At 46.8% G+C, this 18,689-nt stretch overlaps 1 protein-coding gene across 1 annotated transcript in view; it reads right to left on the bottom strand.

The window, feature by feature from the left end:
* LOC142566734 (protein GPR107) overlaps positions 1-18,689 on the bottom strand; it is a 156,267-nt gene that overhangs the window by 79,406 nt on the left and 58,172 nt on the right. The window contains exons 5-6 of the mRNA XM_075677603.1: positions 17,896-18,053; positions 14,239-14,438 (exon numbers count right to left, since the gene is read on the bottom strand). Of these exons, the coding sequence (XP_075533718.1) occupies positions 14,239-14,438; positions 17,896-18,053 (358 nt within the window). The remainder of the gene's footprint in view (positions 1-14,238; positions 14,439-17,895; positions 18,054-18,689) is intronic.

The following is an 18,689-nucleotide window of genomic DNA, read 5'->3' as shown; positions in this document are numbered from 1 at the left end:
CAGCAGCACAGTTTTGCCTTCAGGGGGTTTTCAGTATTATTCAAAAAAAAAAAAAAAAAGAACCTACTGACAAAATGGAAGTGACTGTTACAGAACGAGTGGTGTGAATAAATGTGCACTTAGGCGAGTGGCAAGCTTCCCACATTGGTTAGCTGCTCAACTCCCGGCCACAACTGAGCGTGGGGTGTAGCTGACTGGCCGTTGCAGCTGTGCCTGACTGTGTCTTCGACTACGATCTGGACATCGCTTGCTGTTTGAATCCCCATTCAATGCTCGTTGCTGCATTTGGAGTTTCAGTTTCAATGACACAGCCTGTATAATCCCAGTTACCATGTTAATACAGTAAAACCTTGCTAAGTTGACCCTCATTAATTCAGAAAATTGGATAATTTGGACTCATGCTCTGGTCCTGGCAGGCACATGCAATATTTATTGTAATCTAACTTTCGTTAATTAGAACATACAGTGAACTCTCACTTGAATGAACTTCAAGGGACCGAAGGAAATAGTTCACTTAACTGAAAGTTCACTAAACTGAATATTCACTAGACCAACATAAGACATGGTATAGTCAAAAATTTGAAATGCAATTCATGGAGCAAAAGACATGTCATCTATAGTGCTAGAAATGTGTGAAATGGATTCTGTACATATCAACAAATACAAGGTTCATAGTAGTTATAATGCTGCCTTTCTCATTTAGAAAAAAAATCTGTAATCTTCTTCTGCACTTGTACTTTCAAAGCACAGGAAGTAACAAAACTGTCCAAATAGTCAATGTTCTTGTACACTTCTTCTGGCACAGCTTGCTGTTGAGACACAAAGTCTCTCAACTTTCCAATGTACCCTACAACCTCAGCTAGAGTTATAGGGCTTGAAACTGGCTCAGCAGTTGCCTCGTCTTCGTCTTCTTCGCCTCTTCTTAGACAGAAAAAGACGACGACCATGCCAGGACTAGCCGGTTGAAAAAAAAAAAAACAACATCAGGTGGTTTGTGGTGTGACAGCTCGCCGCTTTGCTCTGGCAGCGTTGTAAGCGCCAGCGATGTTACTTTGTTCATGGTCTCCGAGAATACAGGCTTGATCGTTTTGCGAGGGCGATTTCGGTGGCCATGCCTCATTGCCGTTCGTTTTTCGCGCCGCCGCTTTGCCCCAGGGGTGCTGTAGCGCCAGCGACATTAAATTGTCGCTGGAGCGGCGGTTTGATGAGGGCGCGCATCGGTTCTGATCGTAAAAATAAGCCTTGGTCCTCTGAGCGAGTTCGTTAAACTGAAATAATGGCTGTTCCGAAATTCATTTAAGTAAAACATTTTTGCACAGAATCTATAAGAAAACTGCCGGGGATTTCTAAAAAGTTTGTTATTCTGAAATATTCGATAAACCGACATTCGTACAACTGAGAGTTTACTGTATTTGGTTGCAAACTGGTAAATTCAGACAACTCTCGCAACTCGGCGAGCACGGAGCGCTGCAAATGTGCGATGCAAAAGAGCAAAAACAGCGCAGTCTGCATTGCCATAATCATCAACGGAAATCATATGTGAACGATAGAAACACTAGAACGTTTTGCGCTTATTTGTGCCTTTATAACATTTATTCTTGCATTTACCACTGTGCAAAGCCCCGCATTGGCCACGTGCCTTCATAATTGCGTAGTCACCATCCATGATCGCGCGGTTAGTGACCACAGTTTAGCCCACAGAGGTTGCGGCACACAGTAGTTTCATTTTCAACTCAGTACGCATGTCAGCTGCGTGTCTTTCGAACTGCATAGTTGTTATCCATGATTACGCCAATTGCGACTGTGGTTTCATCTGCAGCGCCTGTGGGAAACAGTATCATTTTCACTCAGTGCAGCGGCTGCGCATGCAATGTTACAAACACGGTGCAAGCTGTCGAGGATAAGAGCGCTGGCTATATTGTGATGGATGGATGATCTACTGGCGACCGGCTCACTGGCGAACAAATATTCGGGATGTGTGCATGAGTGTGAAAAGCGTGTCTTGCATGATGATGCGGGCCACGGCCATGCTGTGAAATTTCTGCAAAATTGAAACAGAATTTGCTAATTCATTCAACAAATAAAAATGTGTTGACACAGTAAGCACTTCTTGTTGTTTTCTTGATAACCCTAGATAATTTGACATTTGGTTAATTCGGACATTTTTTGGGCTCCCGTGCAATACAAATTACTGAGGTTTAACTGTAGAAAACATTGTACAATACAGTCGAACCCACTTATAACACTATTCAAGTGCCACACAAATTCCAGTGTTATAACCGGGTTGTGTGAAAAAAAAAAAAATCAAAATGGGGGATGGCATAGCTGTTGTGAGAAAACTATAATGGTGAGGAGGTCAGTTCTTCCCCACCACCACCTTCTTCCATCTGGCTTCTGATTGTGTTGTGTTATTCAACTGTTTAAACTCTATTTCCTGCGCCCTCCGATAGCATGTTATTAACAAGCCACGGCTGTCGGCGTTCAAGAATAGCACTGCTATAACAACTGCAAAGATGGGTCACGGGCAGCAAGTGAAATACGAGCTCTGCCCAGGCATCGCTTTGGTGGCCCCAAAAGGCGCCTTTTAAAAAATGTGGGAAGGTTGCCATGGCAGCATCTCAGCTTGAAAAATCCAGAAGAAACACTGGAGCAAGATCGCCACAAGAATCTCGCCATGTACTTCCCAGTGGCTTTCACGAGAAAACTCTATGTCCGTCAGCCTAGCATCCTTTACGCGAAGCTTGCCGACATTGTTCTCCAAGGCATCCAGGTGCTCCACGTAGTGAAGCTGAAGGGCCCTCGCAAAAACAAGCTCATGGGGCACTGAATCATCTACAGGACCTCTCGCGGGGTCAATGTTGAGGCAGCCTGCCCTATCGCATCAGCGTTGCCATCGTGGCCAATACTATCGCTATCCGATGCAAGCACGTTCGCGACGCTGGCCTCATTGGTTAGAGGCACTTCATTACCAAACCTATGGCAGTGTGCGTTCTTTTCACTGGCAATGTTGTGCATTGCTGATGATCAGCGGGCGGATCAGCCATCTTCCGCTTCGGCAGCAAGGCAAATGAGGCTGAGAAACAATGTGGCCAGGAACAACTTCACAACAAACAAAGACAAGCGAGCGATTTAATCCGTTAGCCAAATTGCGCAGAATGAGGGCCAGAAAATAAAGAACCAACTGTGTGGGTCGAGTGAGCAATCTGGGAGCAGCGTCAGCAGCTATGTCAGTGCAGTTGGCACGGTCCATTCGTGTTTCGGACGGTGGTACAGCGTAGAGCTATGGGCACAGCCCATTCGTGCTCGGGAGGGTGGAAGGGCGATGGGAGAGATGTGCGCAGCGGCAGTGAGGGTGGCGGGCGATTGTGCAGCGGCTCGCATTTCACCTTTTCTTTTTTTTCCTTTTCAAGAATTTCGCATTTCATAACCCTTCGGCACGGACACTCAGCAGCCAGGCTTCATCGTTATAACTAATAATGCGACAGGGGGACATTGTTGTAAGTGGGTTATTTCCCCCATAAAAAAAACATACAAAAGTTGATGGTGCAGCAGCTTTTAATTGTTATAACCGTCATATTGTTCAAACTGGTATCGTTATAAGTGGGTTCGACTGTACAACTCGGACACCCTATCACGTAACCACTTACAGTGCAGGACCGGATATAATGTGGTCTCTTCAGACTCCCGTTTATTTTCCCATAGAACTCAATGTTTGAATATATCCCTTACAGTGGAGCCACGAGAGACGAAATACCAGTTATAATGCCATTGTCAGAAAATCCCGCTGACAACTGAGGCAGCAAGCGCGCTTTTTAATAAAGTGCTCTGGCCGAGGGGAGAGTGACATGGGTGATGAGGAGGAGGAGAAAAAAGCCCGGTGGCAGGCAGTGCACTGGCTCGGCAGGAACAAAGCAGGTGACGGAGAAGCCTCTCGCCCCGGCCACTTGTAAACGACACGCAGTCCACACTGAACTAAGTAAGTACAGTTGTCGACTGATATTTAAGTTATGAATGGGGTCCCAAAAATGTCCGAGTTATTGGGCAGGTTGGAAAAAGGAATTTAAGACGGTAAAATCTAATGGGGCATGATCTCGTGCCACCAGATCAACGTGCACAGTAAAACCATGTTAACTCAAAGTTGCAAAAAGCAAGAAAAATTTTGAGATAAGCAGAGTTTCAATATAAGCACATTCACGAAAATATAGGCCCTTGGCTGCGTAACAGAGCCTTTCGAATAGGTGTCAGTAGCTGCGAAGTTTCTCACAAAAGCAGGAGTGGTGTTTTCGGTAAATCACTTTGTGGGTATTGTGCGGCTCGATACCAGACATATCGGGCATCTACGGACAACAGCGATCCTTGCGCAGAGCCAAGCAAACGCTGGTGCAGGCATACCAAAAAAGCGATCGGCCCGGAATACCGCCCATGCACAATGCGATTTTGTAGCCATGCCTTCCGCTCGATTATATGTCACGCTTTCATCAACAATAACGAGGGCGGAGCGTCACTATGACCAGTGATGAAGAGTTATAAGAAACCGCATCAGAAAAGGCATTGGAAATTCCTTGTTAAGAAATGGCCTCGAAAATTCCTTGTCTCGGCTAATGTAGTGCGCAGTCCACAAACATAGAAATGCAGAGCAGATACCATGAGCAAATTGACGACACTCCGTGCACACCTGAGCATGTATGTTGCGGAGGTCACATGCACCTTCTCAGGCTTCGTCAGGGGTGACAGCGACACTGTGCCCGCATTATGAATGAGATCACAACTGGCCGTGGACGGTGGATGATAAGAGTAACGTAGAATCAAGCACAATTCCATTCCTGGCAGTCCTCTCATTTTTTGGTGACATCACAGCTGCGCACAAAGCATGGAAACCTTTGGGAAGAGACTTAGTCCCGATATTTTCGCAGTCATGATTTTGAGATATCTAGAGTGCAGTACAAAAGAATTTCGATGGAAGATGTGAAAAATCCATGGAGTTGACACCGAGCCAGGAAAACATATAAAGTTAACCGATACAGTCTACCCTTGTTACAACACCTGCGTACAACAGACTTGCGGATATACAGTGGAAACGTGATTATACGAATCTTACGGGGTCACTAAAAATATTTGTATGAGCCGAGATTCGTATCATCGAAACATAATTAAAACTAGCTCAATCAAAAAGTCAGAGGTTAACCCACTCAGGCAAATGTACGTAAAAAGCATTTATTTCTTGAAGAAAAAGTCTCTAATGTCCTTCTGCTTCTTTTTCTTTGTCAGGTCACTCAGCAGACTTTGTTCAAATCCATAAAAATGTGTGCACGTGTCGCTGATTTCATTCGTGGCCATAACACGCCTCAGAACTTCGAGCGCATGCAGCGTTTCAGCCGCTGGTGGTGGTCCTACGCCATCGCCCACGTCTATGTTGTTGCCATCATCGCTAGAATCAGCAGATTCACATGTGGCCTCTTTGACAATATCTTCTACCGTGCGCGCACCACAGGTGGCGAGATTGTCATCTGCCGTGCAAAAGTCATCAGCTCTGCACTCAACATTAAGCCATTCCCTATCCTCAATTGTGCAACAGAAGTCGGTAGTAACTCTGTTAGACAGGATGCCAGTAAGCTATCGCAGGAGACGAAAGAGCTGATCATGAAATGCCAATGTATAAAAGCCTCTAACCCTACAGCTAGAATAGAACTGGTAGAACGTTCCAAGTTCATCAAGAAGCGCAAGACAGCTGACATAACGAAGTATAATATGGATAGAATTTAACATGCTCTCAGGAACGGAGCAAGCCTAAAAGCAGTGAAGAAGAAACTAGGAATAGGCCAGAATCAGATGTACGCAGTAGTACACAAAGCCAGAAATATCATTACTAATATGGATGAGGTAGTTCAAGTGGCTGAGGAATTCTATAGAGATTTATACAGTACCAACGGCACCCACGACGATAGTTGAAGAGGGAATACTATAGAGGAATTTGACATGCCACAAGTAACGCCAGAAGAAGTAAAGAAAGCCTTGGGAGCTATGCAAAGGGGGAAGGCAGCTGGGGAGGACCAGGCAACAGCAGACTTGTTGAAGGATGGTGGGCAGATTGTTCTAGAAAAACTGGCCACCCTGTACATGCAATGCCTCATGACTTCGAGCCTACCGGAATCTTGGAAGAACGCCAACATAATCTTAATCCATAAGAAAGGGGATGCCAAAGACTTGAAAAATTATAGACCGATCAGCTTACTGTCCGTTGCCAACAAAGTATTTACTAAGGTAATCACAAATAGAATCAGGAAGACCTTAGACTTCTGTCAACCAAAGGACCAGGCAGGATTCCGTAAAGGCTACTCAACAATAGACCATATTCACACTATCAATCAGGTGATAGAGAAATGTGCGGAATATAACTAACACTTATATATAGTTTTCACTGATTACGAGAAAGCGTTTGATTCAATCGAAACCTCAGCAGTCATCCAGGCATTACGGAACCAGGGTGTAGACGAGCTGTATGTAAAAATACTGAAAGATATATATAGCGGCTCCACAGCCACCGTAGTCCTCCATAAAGAAAGCAACAAAATGCCAATAAAGAAGGGCGTCAGGCAGGGAGATAAGATCTCTCCAATGCTATTCACAGCGTGCTTACAGGAGGTATTCAGAGAACTGGATTGGGAAGAATTGGGGATAAGAGTTAATGGAGAATACCTTAGTAACTCGTGATTCGCTGATGATATTGCCTTGCTTAGTAACTCCGGGGACCAATTGCAATGCATGCTCACTGACCTGGATAGGCAAAGCAGAAGGGTGGGTCTAAAAATTAATCTGCAGAAAACTAAAGTAATGTTTAACAGCCTCGGAAGAGAACAGCAGTTTACGATAGGTAGCGAGGCACTGGAAGTGGTAAGAGAATACATCTACTTAGGGCAGGTAGTTACCGCGGATCCGGGTCATGAGACTGAAATAATCAGAAGAATAAGAATGGGCTGGGGTGCGTTTGACAGGCATTCTCAGATCATGAACAGCAGGTTGCCATTATCCCTCAAGAGAAAAGTGTATAACCCCCTCCCCCCCCCCCCCCAGCTCTGTCTTACGAGTACTCACGTACGGGGCAGAAACCTGGAGGCTTACGAAAAAGGTTCTACTTAAATTGAGGACGACACAACAAGCTATGCAAAGAAGAATAATGGGTGTAACGCTAAGGGATAACAAAAGAGCAGATTGGGTGAGGGAACAAACGCGAGTTAATGACATCTTAGTTGAAATCAAGAAAAAGAAATGGGCATGGGCAGGACACGTAATGAGGAGGGAAGATAACCGATGGTCATTAAGGGTTACAGACAGGATTCCAAGGGAAAGGAAGCATAGTAGGGGGCGGCAGAAAGTTAGGTGGGCGGATGAGATTAAGAAGTTTGTACGGACAACATGGCCACAATTAGTACATGACCGGGGTAGTTGGAGAAGTTTGGGAGAGGCCTTTTCCCTGCAGGGGGCGTAACCAGGCTGATGATGATGATGATAATGATGAATCCTCAATTGTATCTTCCGGCTCTGGGGGCACCTCCGCTGGACTCCAGAAGAAGCCGCATTTGCCAAAGCAGTTTGCTACGGTAGTCGGAGTTACCCGATCCCATGCCATAGCTATAAAATGGATGGCATCCAAGAGGCTTATTTGCAGGTTGCCTTCGTCCTTTCGATCAATTTTAGCAAGAAGGCTCTTGAAATGGTGCTCTGTGTTCTTTGTAATCCCAGCATCAAGGGGTTGCAGGTGCATCGTCGTGTTCCCAGGTAAAAAGACAAGCTTGACGTTTTTAAGTGTTATTTGCCTCGGGTGGGCGGCGCACTGGTCAAGAAACAGAATAATCTTCCAATTCTTGCAAGCCATCCTCCTGTCAAGGAGCGACAGAAACTCTTCTAACAGAGCCGCTGTCATCCACGCCTTTTAGTTTGCGCGATAGATGCACGGCAAATGGCTCTCGTGCTTGAAGCAGCAGGGTTTTTGAAACTTGCCAACTATCGTGAGCTTAAGTTCCTCCGATACGTCAGCATTACAGCATAAGAGAACCGTAATGCGCTCTTTGCTCTTTTTTGCCTCCTTTGCATGCTTCGCCTTTTAAACAGAGGCTCTTCTCGGGTTGCAGGTTAAAAAACAGACCTGCCTAATCAGCATTAAAAACATCAGGAGGCTCATACCCCGTGATGAGTGAGGGCAGCTTCGCTAGCCAGTCGCTGACGACTGCCTCATCAGCTTTTTTCGCTTCGGTGCAAACGCTTTTATAAACAAGACCGTGCCTAGTCTTAAAACGCTGCAGCCACCCACCTGAGGCCTGGAATCCATCGATGTACAGAGCAAGTGCAAGCTCATCGGCTTTCTCCCGCAAAACTTTACCGTCAATATTTACGCCAGCTGCGATTACTTCTTTAAGCCAAGTCAGGAGAGCCTCCTCAAGGTTTACGTGCTGAGCGGTCTTCGCTTGCTTCGCGTTGACGTTGAACGAAAGCACGTTTTTCATGATAGCGTCTCACTGTGCAACAATTGTGCTCAGTGTTGATGTTGCCAGGCCTAGCTCCTTAGCCAACTCCGTCCGCTTCTTCTTGGGATCCTCATCAACCTTTCGAAGAATGTCTAATTTCTTTTTAAGGGGAGACACTCCTCAGAAACCTTTTTTTTTTTAAATATTAACGCTAGGCAAATGAAAATTGTACCACTTATATAGCTTGATATCGTCGTTACAAATCTGTTTTTAGCTTTAAGATAGCTTGATGCTTTCATGTCCTAAGTGCCATGCATAAGTGGGAAACAGTGCATGTTTGTGCGGCGACTGGAGCTAGCAGTTGGCATGATACAGCAGTGCGAAAAGGCTTTTCTCGTCCTTAACACTCCACTGAGCGCTGATAACCAAGATAATGCAATTCCCTTGACAGGCAACATTTTGAGAGAATTTCATATCTGGTGCTTTGTTTTCAGTGACTGGTACCCAAGTGTATGGAACACTTCCATCCTTAAAAATAAACTGATTGCATTAAAACCTAGATAAGTGCATTCTACACATTTTGAAGATTATGCACACCAAATCTGGTCTTTATTGGACCACAATAAGTACATCAAATGTCGTGCACAAAAGCCGTGTTTGGCAAAAAATATGAAGCTGAGAAAAACACAATTGAAAGTTCTTTATTTGTGTTGTAGAGCTGAAATCTATATAAAAATTGCACATAATGCAGGTCAGGGTATCTAGATCCACTGCACAACTTCAGAATTCACCTGCACCATATGTTGTTCCCCCAGAGTCTTTGTGAGCACCATGCTGACCCACTTCCTGTGCTGTTACTTTCTAAGCCAACTCGAAGTTGTCAGACACTGCTTTTGTAGCAGCGAGGTGTACTTTCTTCGTTATGGCGGTGAACGATTTATGGTGCATCGGTTTTGGCAAACCAAGAACTGCACCAAATCGGACGAGTTGATTGTTTCCAGCTGCAATTGCATGTGCCGCGCGCTGCAGTCACTGCCTTGATTGATTCCCAGCGAAACTCTTTCTTGGGCTGGCCGAAGGGCACGCTCCACTGTCAGCGTCGTCTGCCGGAGATGCACGCCGCGACGAATACGTTGACAAGGTAACGGACGTGGTACAGTGCAGTCCACTTATAACGATATCGAGAAAGACGAAAAATATGACCGTTATAACCGATGATCGCTATATCTGGACTGCAGTTAAAAAAATAAAATAAGAAACGTGGAACATACCTTTGCAGCTCCGAACTCGAATTCACTACTTGCTCTAAAGAATAGATGATGTAGAAAGTAGGCCGTGAAAAACAAACTTTATTTCTAGCGCCAATGACCGTGTCAAGGGTTAGACGCACCGAAATAGTCCGAAATCTGCACTTGCCTTTGCGGCAGCTTCAGCTTCACAACCACAGTGTGCATGGAATTCAGCTTCTGCCCGAACACTGGCGGCAATCCTTTAGCATGCATAAAATCAATAAAAGAGTCGATCGACGACTGCACTCTTTGCGTGGACATCGAGGTTGGGGTCAAAGAGCCACTGTCAATCTCGTCACTGTCGCTGCTGCCGTCGCCACCGTCGCACAACTTTGCCGTCTGTCGAGACAGCACATCTTCGGCGATCGCCTCGTCAGTGACCTCATCGCAGAATGAGGCAGCACTGTCTGCAGTCAAAAACTCCTCCTTCGACGCACCACCTGTGTCACCAGAAGGAACGAGCTCCCAGAGCTCGTTCCGCTGAGATAAGCTCCCAGAGCTTATGTCAGCGGCTTCCATTGTGTTGGTCTCAGTGGGTTGGGGAAGTTCGTCCTTACGCACAAAGCCCGCCTTTTTGAAGCAATTGGTGATGAACCACTGGTAAAGCGCCTCTTCAACATCGGCGTACAAAGGGTCTCTAACTATTTTCCGCTGATCGGCATGGCCGTTGGTAGCTCCTGCCTTCACAATCGCGGCGCTCCCCGTTGTCAAGATGGTTGATATCCTTAACTGGGCGAGCTCATACTTCTTCACAAGGGCGCTCACCTTGAAGCCGCATCGAGAGTCCTGCAAAATATCCATCTTCGTGTCAAGCGACACAGCTTTGCGCTTTGTCAGCACCATCTTTGAATTGGGTTGAACCGTTGGTTGCACGCTGCTTCGGTGGTGTCAGCCTGCTATCGCGCGAGAGAGAGATGCGGGACGGGCCTTGGACGGGCGCCACCACGCTGCTTTGCTTGTCGCTTTTTTTTTCTCTCTCTCTCTTTTTCGGAGCGACTGTGGCTGACGCGCATGAAGCAGCTAGCGCCATCTTGTGGTGCGCTGCGCCTACTGGTGCGCGGGCGGGACGCGCTGCGCGGTAATGGCGGCAGATACGAACTTACGGAGGTAAACATTGCCTCGTCTCGACACATCGTTCATTTCAGGAAACTAAGCAACGCAAATGTTACGATTATTTGGCACAGAAAACGCCGTCCAGACGGCAAAAGTTCGATCGTTATATCCGATATGCGGTGAATAACCTATCGTTATAAATGGTTTTTTTCCCCATAGACCTAATGCATAAAATGACACTCTCATGTCGACCCATCGTTATAACCGATATATCGTTAGATGTGGTATCGTTATAAGTTGACTGCACTGTACACGCTGCATTGTTGCAACACAACTCCAAAAACGATGGGCACCCTTTCCATTTTTTGGCCAACTCACGGATAAAAAGGTCGCGCCGTCCGCACGCCGGACATGCCGCAGTGCTCACCAGTGTGTTCACAACGGCAATCTCGCAGATAAAGGTGCTTGCCGTCTCCTCGCCGCTCCTATCTTATTTGTCGAAGACTCTCAACTTTTTTCCGATGCGCTGACGAATTCATCTGCGCTGTCAATGAATCTTGAGCGGCCGGCCAGCTCTGAATCATTGAAAGCGTCACCGTCACCGAGGTTAGGCTTAGCTGCCGTGGACATCTCCATTGACGGCATCTCCATTGACTCCATTGACATTGCGCTTCGACTGATACTTTCGAGATCGAAAATCGCATTTCTTCACGGGATCCATCGAAACAAGGAGCCGAAAAATGTGTGAAAGCCTGGAAACACGTTGAGAGGGCTGTGCGTCGCAGGAAGAACAGACAAGCTGTGGCCGTGTTGCACGCCAGCAGCCAATGGCATGGCCGGAATCGCACCACGTGATTTAGATATCCAGCGAAAGCGCTTGGTTTTGGCGGACAAATGTTTTATTATTACTTCCTGAAAAGATTGTGACGCAGCAAAGCCGACCTCGGCAAGAAAAAGCATAGGCCTACTGCCTTGCACAAGCCCAATGACTTGCGACGCCGCGATTTGACGCATCACGCGCTGGAAAATAGGCCAGATTTGCACCTTTTCTTGCCACCTTGAGTGCTTTCATCGAGTTTATTTATAATTTCCCGATCATTTATGGCTCTGATTTCTTTATATGTGAAAGAGGAGGGATCAATCTTGCTGCTGAAACAGTCAAAAACATAGAACTGGCTTTTTTAATGAAAATCGCCGTTTTTCGACCCGCATCTCCCCTTAAAGGAGAACGCTTTCCGCTTGCGAGACATAGCTGGCTGCAACTAGGCAAAATGCCGCAAACACAAAGAACGTGGCCCAAAGCACAGCAGCCACTCTGTCCGATGGCACGCGAAAAAGGAGGAAAAGTTTATTAAGGCAAAAGCCTTTAATTGCTCATGCTCGCGTCCGTCCGTGCGCTGGAATCGTGCCAACTGTGGCCTCTCCTCTGTGCAACCTCCTCCCCTTCTTAGCAACCGGCGCGCCGATGGGGGCCGCAGCTGTGCATAGCAACCGTGACATCACACAGCAGCGGTAGAACGAGCGCGTGCGCACGTCGGCGGTGGCAGCTGCACCGCCGCTCCTTCACCAGACGTCTCGTTGCAGTCAAGTGAGTGAGACGCATGGCTCCGAAGCGGCCCAGTGATTCCGTGCCAAGCGGTTAGGGGAAGCGGCAGCGGATGCCGGATTCCCCTAACACCAAACGCCAGAAGAACAAGGAGCGAATGCGCATGCGACAACTGAACATGTCACCAGCTACTGATTAGATTGCCGGGTACCAAAGGCAGGGAAGCAGAACGAAAGTGGCAGCAGCGACTCTCCACGCCACCAAACAGCAAAGCCAGGGAAGCAGAGCACAGACGGCAGCAGCGTCTGGCTTTCGCCAAGCACACTTTAGAATTTCCAAAGTGTCTTCGGTAATTTTCGTATCAACCGACACGGGTCGAAAATCTATTTGTAACAACCTTTCTCTAGCATGTTGCAAAGTAATGGGGCTCGGCCGGGACCACAGAAAAATTCGTATCACCCGGAAATTCGTATTAGTCGTGATCGTATCATCGAGATTCCACTGTAATGGACCATATTTCAGCATAAGTTTGTTCTAACTATTTTATTAATGCAACAAAGTTCGCTTTTAATGGACCACGCTACAACGGACTATCGGCTACAGTGGACAGGAGCAGCGGCAATTTTTGTCAAAATTGGGCGTATAAAATGGACTTTTGCCGTGTGGATCAACACGGGCTGGCAACTGACTTGCGAGGGTCAGTTGACGATCGTGGCTCAATATCTTGCACATGACGGAGAGAGGAAAGCGGGGTGGAAGTGCCTGTCTTTCGCATGCGAGGCACGGCAGGGGGGAGGCGAGGGAAAGAGAGGGGAACATTCTACTCTGGTGGCTACTGTTAACAGCACGGCCGCGCGGGCGCCGTATCTTGAAAGCGGTCTGTAATGTAGACAAAGTGCACCCAGTGCCGATAGCTTCGTATGCACTGTGATTTCGATATCTTTTAGTTCGTGTTTAAGCGCGGAACAGCACGAAGGTCAATTCACTCACTGCTGCTGCCGCACTTATCTTGCTTAACTTGCTATTGCAGCTTCGCCTTTCTGGCGAAACTGCAACTTTTTTGTTTGTTCTTTACTTTAAACATTCTTCACTCACTATTTGTAATGAAGTTGTTAGATATCACGACTCAAGTTTCAGAAGTGAGGTGTCTTGGATATTACGGACTTCGGATAAAACAAATTTTTTGTTGGATTATCAGGGTCCACTGGAACGAGGATTTACTGCCTTCATCTTGAATACAATCAAGGGTGAGCTTCCCGTGATGATACACTGCCTGACACCCCTGCCAGCTTGGCCAAACCAGCGCCATCTCATCAGGAGTCGGTGGTCAAAGCTGCGGTTTGGTACGGAGTCAACGAAATTATATTTGCAGTGGGGGTACGGCACTTGGGAAAATGGAGGAACCACCTCGCAAACTAAATTGAGGGCGGATTCCGGTCGTTTGCTACAATTCCCAAACAGACGTGGTTTCTTGGTCTACACGTTTTGCACATAATTATACTTTGAAAAATATTGGTTTGTTATAGTGCAGTACCACTTATAATGCAGAAATTCGCGACCCTAGCAACTTACATTATAAGTGGCTCCCCAGTGCTATGTCATTGTGCCAACAAATGACAGCTGCTCCCCTGCCTGCTGTCCACCTTTTCATGTCTTCACCCGCACTCCTACTCTGGCAGTCTGGTTGTCCTTTGTCTCAACATGTCTCCTCCGGCAGCATAGTGTGTGTTTGCAGACACCCCAATAATTGCAGGATGGCAAGGAACTACAAAGTTGTACTCCCGGGTTGTCCATTGTAAGATGTGGAAGATGATACTAACTGGGTCCTACAGAAGAGCTTTGTGCGGCCTTGCTGTGGAACACTGCATGAATGGGGAGCTCCACTCACTTGGAAGCTGTAGACGGCCACACCATCCACTATGTCCTTGTGTACGGGCAAGTTGGCACTGGCACAGCGGCCCACAGTTGTTTGCTGCGAGGGCGGTGCAGTGGACGCTTTTTTTGTGGGCTCAGACAGGGTGGTCGTGGCTGCAACAGGAGCCACAGTTGGCTGGGCAGCTTTGGGTGATGAGGATGGTGTTCCCTGCACTAGATGCAAAAGGAAGGGAAATTAATTTAACCCTTTAACCTCCAACCCCGAGCTGTACTCGTCATGGGAGGCTGTACTAATATATTTCCTGCTAACCATGTTTATCTAATTTATCTAGTCTTAATGAAATCAAGAGTTGGACAAAAACTTGCCTGGTTGGGATTGCTCATAGTCAAAGGTAAAAACGGACGGCGACCAAAAACATTAAAAGAAAAGAACAGATGTTTTGGCTCCCATACAGAGGCCTTGGTCCCAATGTGGGGGCTTTGCTTTCAATTTGAACAAGAACCCCATATGGGAGCTGAAACGTGTTGTTGTCTTTTCTTTTAATGTTTCTGGTTGGCGTGCGTTTTTACCTTCGACTTATCTAGTCTTAGTAAGAAGTTGACCTAAAGGCTGAATTAGGAGCAACACCAGAAATGATGATTCCGTGGAGCCCCTGAAACAACGTTTCAGCTGCAGAACACAACTGGCATGGCCGATTTTAGAAGTGCTAGCGCCTCTGCTGAAGTGGCCATAGTTAGCAGCACATACCCGTCGTCTAGCCCCTTTCTCGCCTAAAACGCAATGCATGAGTCGTAACAAACTGCTAGCAGAGAGCAGTGACTGACAAAGCGCAGTTATTCGAACAATTGTGCAAACTATTCAGCACCTGCTGTCGCCTTATATGCTTGAACCGTTTCGTGCTGAACTAGTAAGTTATATTTTTCAGTTCAGGTTTGGTTGGTGTTCGAGCATGTTTTAAGCATAGCGGTTCGGGTTCAGTTCCGGCCAAAATTATTGTCCGGGTACGGTTTTCCGTTTAAGTTCAGGTTTGGTTCGACACCCTGCTTACAATGATACCAGTTTTAACAATATATTGAATATAACAATAAGCAGCCGATGCACCGTCAACTTTTGTATGTGTTCTATGGCAAAACAACCTGCCTAATAGAGTGCTCCTTTGGTGCATTATCGGTTATAACAGTTAAATCTGGCTAATGGGTGTGTGCACCATAGGACAAAAAAAGGACAAATATATATATATTTTTAATTTGACCGCCCTTCCACTACTGTCAAGACGGGTGTAAGCGAAGCTCGGGATCTGCGACTCTTTGTTGTCGTAACGCCTTGGCATTGCGCTTCCTCATGGCGGTGTTCATGAAATGCTGCCTGTTCTTTGGCCGAACGCATGAATGCGCGGCCCCCTCCCACTGCCGTTCTGTCAACACAGCCTGCTCTTTGGCCGAACGAACCAAATGCTGCCTACCCAGCTGACTGCCTGGCCTGAACTGGTGGGAAACAGCAGGCGTTAGGCAAATGAACACGCGATCACACCCTTTCCCTCCTCTGGAGGGAGGGGACGCCTGTGATTACCTCACGCCTTGTGCTGCGTCTATTTCGTCACGCATATAAAACCTTGCTTTAAAGGGCACATATGATGAATCAACAGTGGCTGAATTGGTTAGCGTGGTGGTCTCACAACCCAGAGGTTAGTGGTTCAAAGCTGCAGCCTGACAAGCAATTTTTATTTTAGCACAGCTTGAATTTTTTTGTACGGCAGCACCGACACTGACACGAGTGAGGCCTCCCCCCCCCCCCTCCAATACAAGCTTCGCTTGGGGAAAAAAAAACTGCGAGTTGTTCAGTCACATCCACCCCTGTGCCACGCATCCCTCATGACACGCCTTCGTCGCATTGTTGCCTCAAAAACCCATTGTTATAACCTGGTTCCATGAAAAATACAGAGGAGAGAACAATTAAAACATTTTAATTAGACAGAAAGACGCACAGTTGAACCTACTTATAGCATTACTGGTTTAAACCATACTGGGATGCAACGATGAGCAGCTGCTGCACCGTGAACTTGTTTGTGTTCTATGGTAAAACAAACTGCTAACATCAATGTTCCCATGCTGCATTATTCATTTCTGCACTGAAACAAAAAGAAGGAATGCGAAATCCAGGAAATAGAAACAAAAAAAGAGAGCCTTTTTGCTACTTTGTGCCACAGACCACACATGGCACCCCTTTGTTGTCCCTCTCCAGTCTCCCCTCCATCCCTGAGACGTTGGCAAGCTAGCGGAAGGGAGAGGGGCGTGTGAGGCCAGCGCCTCGATGGAACGAAGGCTTGTTGTGCAGAGTGTGCGGCACATAGGAGGGTGTGGCAAAGTGGCTAGCAAGCTTTTACTGCGATAGCAATTATATGGATCCCCCCCCACTCCAGGCAAATCACCGCCATCGTCGTGGCCGTCGCCGTGATGTTCCGTATAAAGTCCAAGTACAACAACATGGCCGCGCACTGTATACTATGGGTGCGAGTGAAAGTGTGCGATGGTGAGCCAAGGATGGTGGCTTGATATCACATGCACAAGGGAGGAAGCGCGCCGTCTTCTATCGCTCACAAGGCACCGGGGGGCGGGGTCCACTCTGGCGGCGGCTGCGTATGGCATGGCTGGGCATGACCATGCGGGCCTTATCTTGAAAGCAACCTGCGATGAGTAGAGTCTAGGCGCACCCAGAGCTGATAGCATCATGTGCGCTGTGTTCTCGTCGCTTAGTTCACGTTGAAGGGAGAGGCAGCACGAAGGTCAATTCGCTTGCTGCTGCTACTGCTCTTCCTCATGCCAGTGTTTTGACAGCGAGTGTCCAGGGTCATCGAGTGCGATGTGTTTATGTTTGCCTGTGTGTGCGTGACACAATGCTTGTCAATTTAGTTAGTAAGTGAATGTTTAAGAGTTTAAATGGTCGATAAAACAATTACAAATACTTTACATAGCTGTCTAATAATTTGCTATCGCAATTGATGCTTAAGCCTTTCAGGTAAAACTGTGACTTTTTTTTCCTAGATTTCACGTTCTTTTCTTTTCAGTGCAAGAACCCAGCAGCCAGATTTAATTGCTATCACCAATAATGTGGCACGGAACATTGAAGTAAAGAGGAGCCCTCGCATGGACAACGCACAGGTGACGTATGATCACGAAATATGCAATCAGCAAGCTCAAATAGCGATTTGTTCTATTGTGTGAATACAGCTTTATCTTCAGCTTCTGCTGTGAAGGAAGGCCATCGAGCACAGCTCGCTGTGATCCGAGTTCTAGTGTGCAGGTGCCACGTGCACTATTGAACTACTGAATGCAAAATGGTGACCTGTAAAGAGGAGGTGAACGGGCAACTATAAATGAGAGGAGAAGGGTGCTTCAACATGCTGGGGTGGGGTTCCCTAGGAGATAACGAAACTTTGAATGGTAGAGAACCTAGCCTTGAGGTGTGACTTCCTGACAATGCATGCCGCGCTGCCGTGAAGCCACAACTCAAGGCGAAATTTGCATATAACGCACACCCCGAATTTACCACTAAATTTTGGATCTCCTTGATGCGGGTTATGATAAGATATGGTAAATTGTGCAGAAGCACCATGCTCTTCATGCTGTGAACAATAGGAGCCCAACAGCACGACTTGCGATCTTTCCTCACCCGTCTGAAGCACGTCAGCCTCAGCATCCCGGCGTGCACGAAACAGCTGCTGCACAGCACTTGTCTGCCGCACGGTGCGTGGCTGAGGGCGCCAGTTCTCCTGGTGACTCACGGGGAGATCACTGAAGTTGCGGTTGCAGCGCAGGACCAGGCGTTCCCTGAGCATAGCCATCAATAGAACATACTGTATTTACTCCTATTTACTCCCAATGCTCACTCGATTTCCATGACGAGCAATCAAAAGTGCAATGCCTTTGACTACCACACACCTACTCTAATATGGCCTCTGTTGTAACGCTCACTCAATTTTCATGATGATGAGCAACGAAAAGTGCAATGCCCTTGACTTCAACATGCACCTTGATTTTCATACCAGCTATCTCACTCAACAGGTTTTCTCAGTAGGAAAAGAGTACTGGCAATTTGCTCTCACTTGGAAAAAGAAAATTTATTTAAAGTCCGAGCCAGTGTGCACCAATCATAGCTTATTCTTGCTGTCACAACCTCCTTACCACTTATCAAGAGCCCCCGAGCATCACATTTTCATGCCGTCTATGACACTTAACCCTTTGAGGGCCGATTTTTTTCGCCATATGCGACCGCCCAGGGTCAATTTTTTTACTGCAGATTCTAATTCTTCTGAGGGACCTATTTCGAAAAAAATTACCGTAATTTTTCTAGGGGTATCGCAAAGTGCGAAAACAAATTTTTATGTTGGTATATATGTACTGTTTACTCATGAATAACAACAATAAAAAAAATAAACTTATAAGAATGAAAAATTTGACGCATTG

This window comes from Dermacentor variabilis, unplaced genomic scaffold (assembly GCF_050947875.1).
Source record: "Dermacentor variabilis isolate Ectoservices unplaced genomic scaffold, ASM5094787v1 scaffold_13, whole genome shotgun sequence".
Taxonomy (NCBI): domain Eukaryota; kingdom Metazoa; phylum Arthropoda; class Arachnida; order Ixodida; family Ixodidae; genus Dermacentor; species Dermacentor variabilis.
The sequence above is the reverse complement of the archived record's forward strand: the minus strand, read 5'-3'. Positions and strand labels throughout refer to the sequence as shown.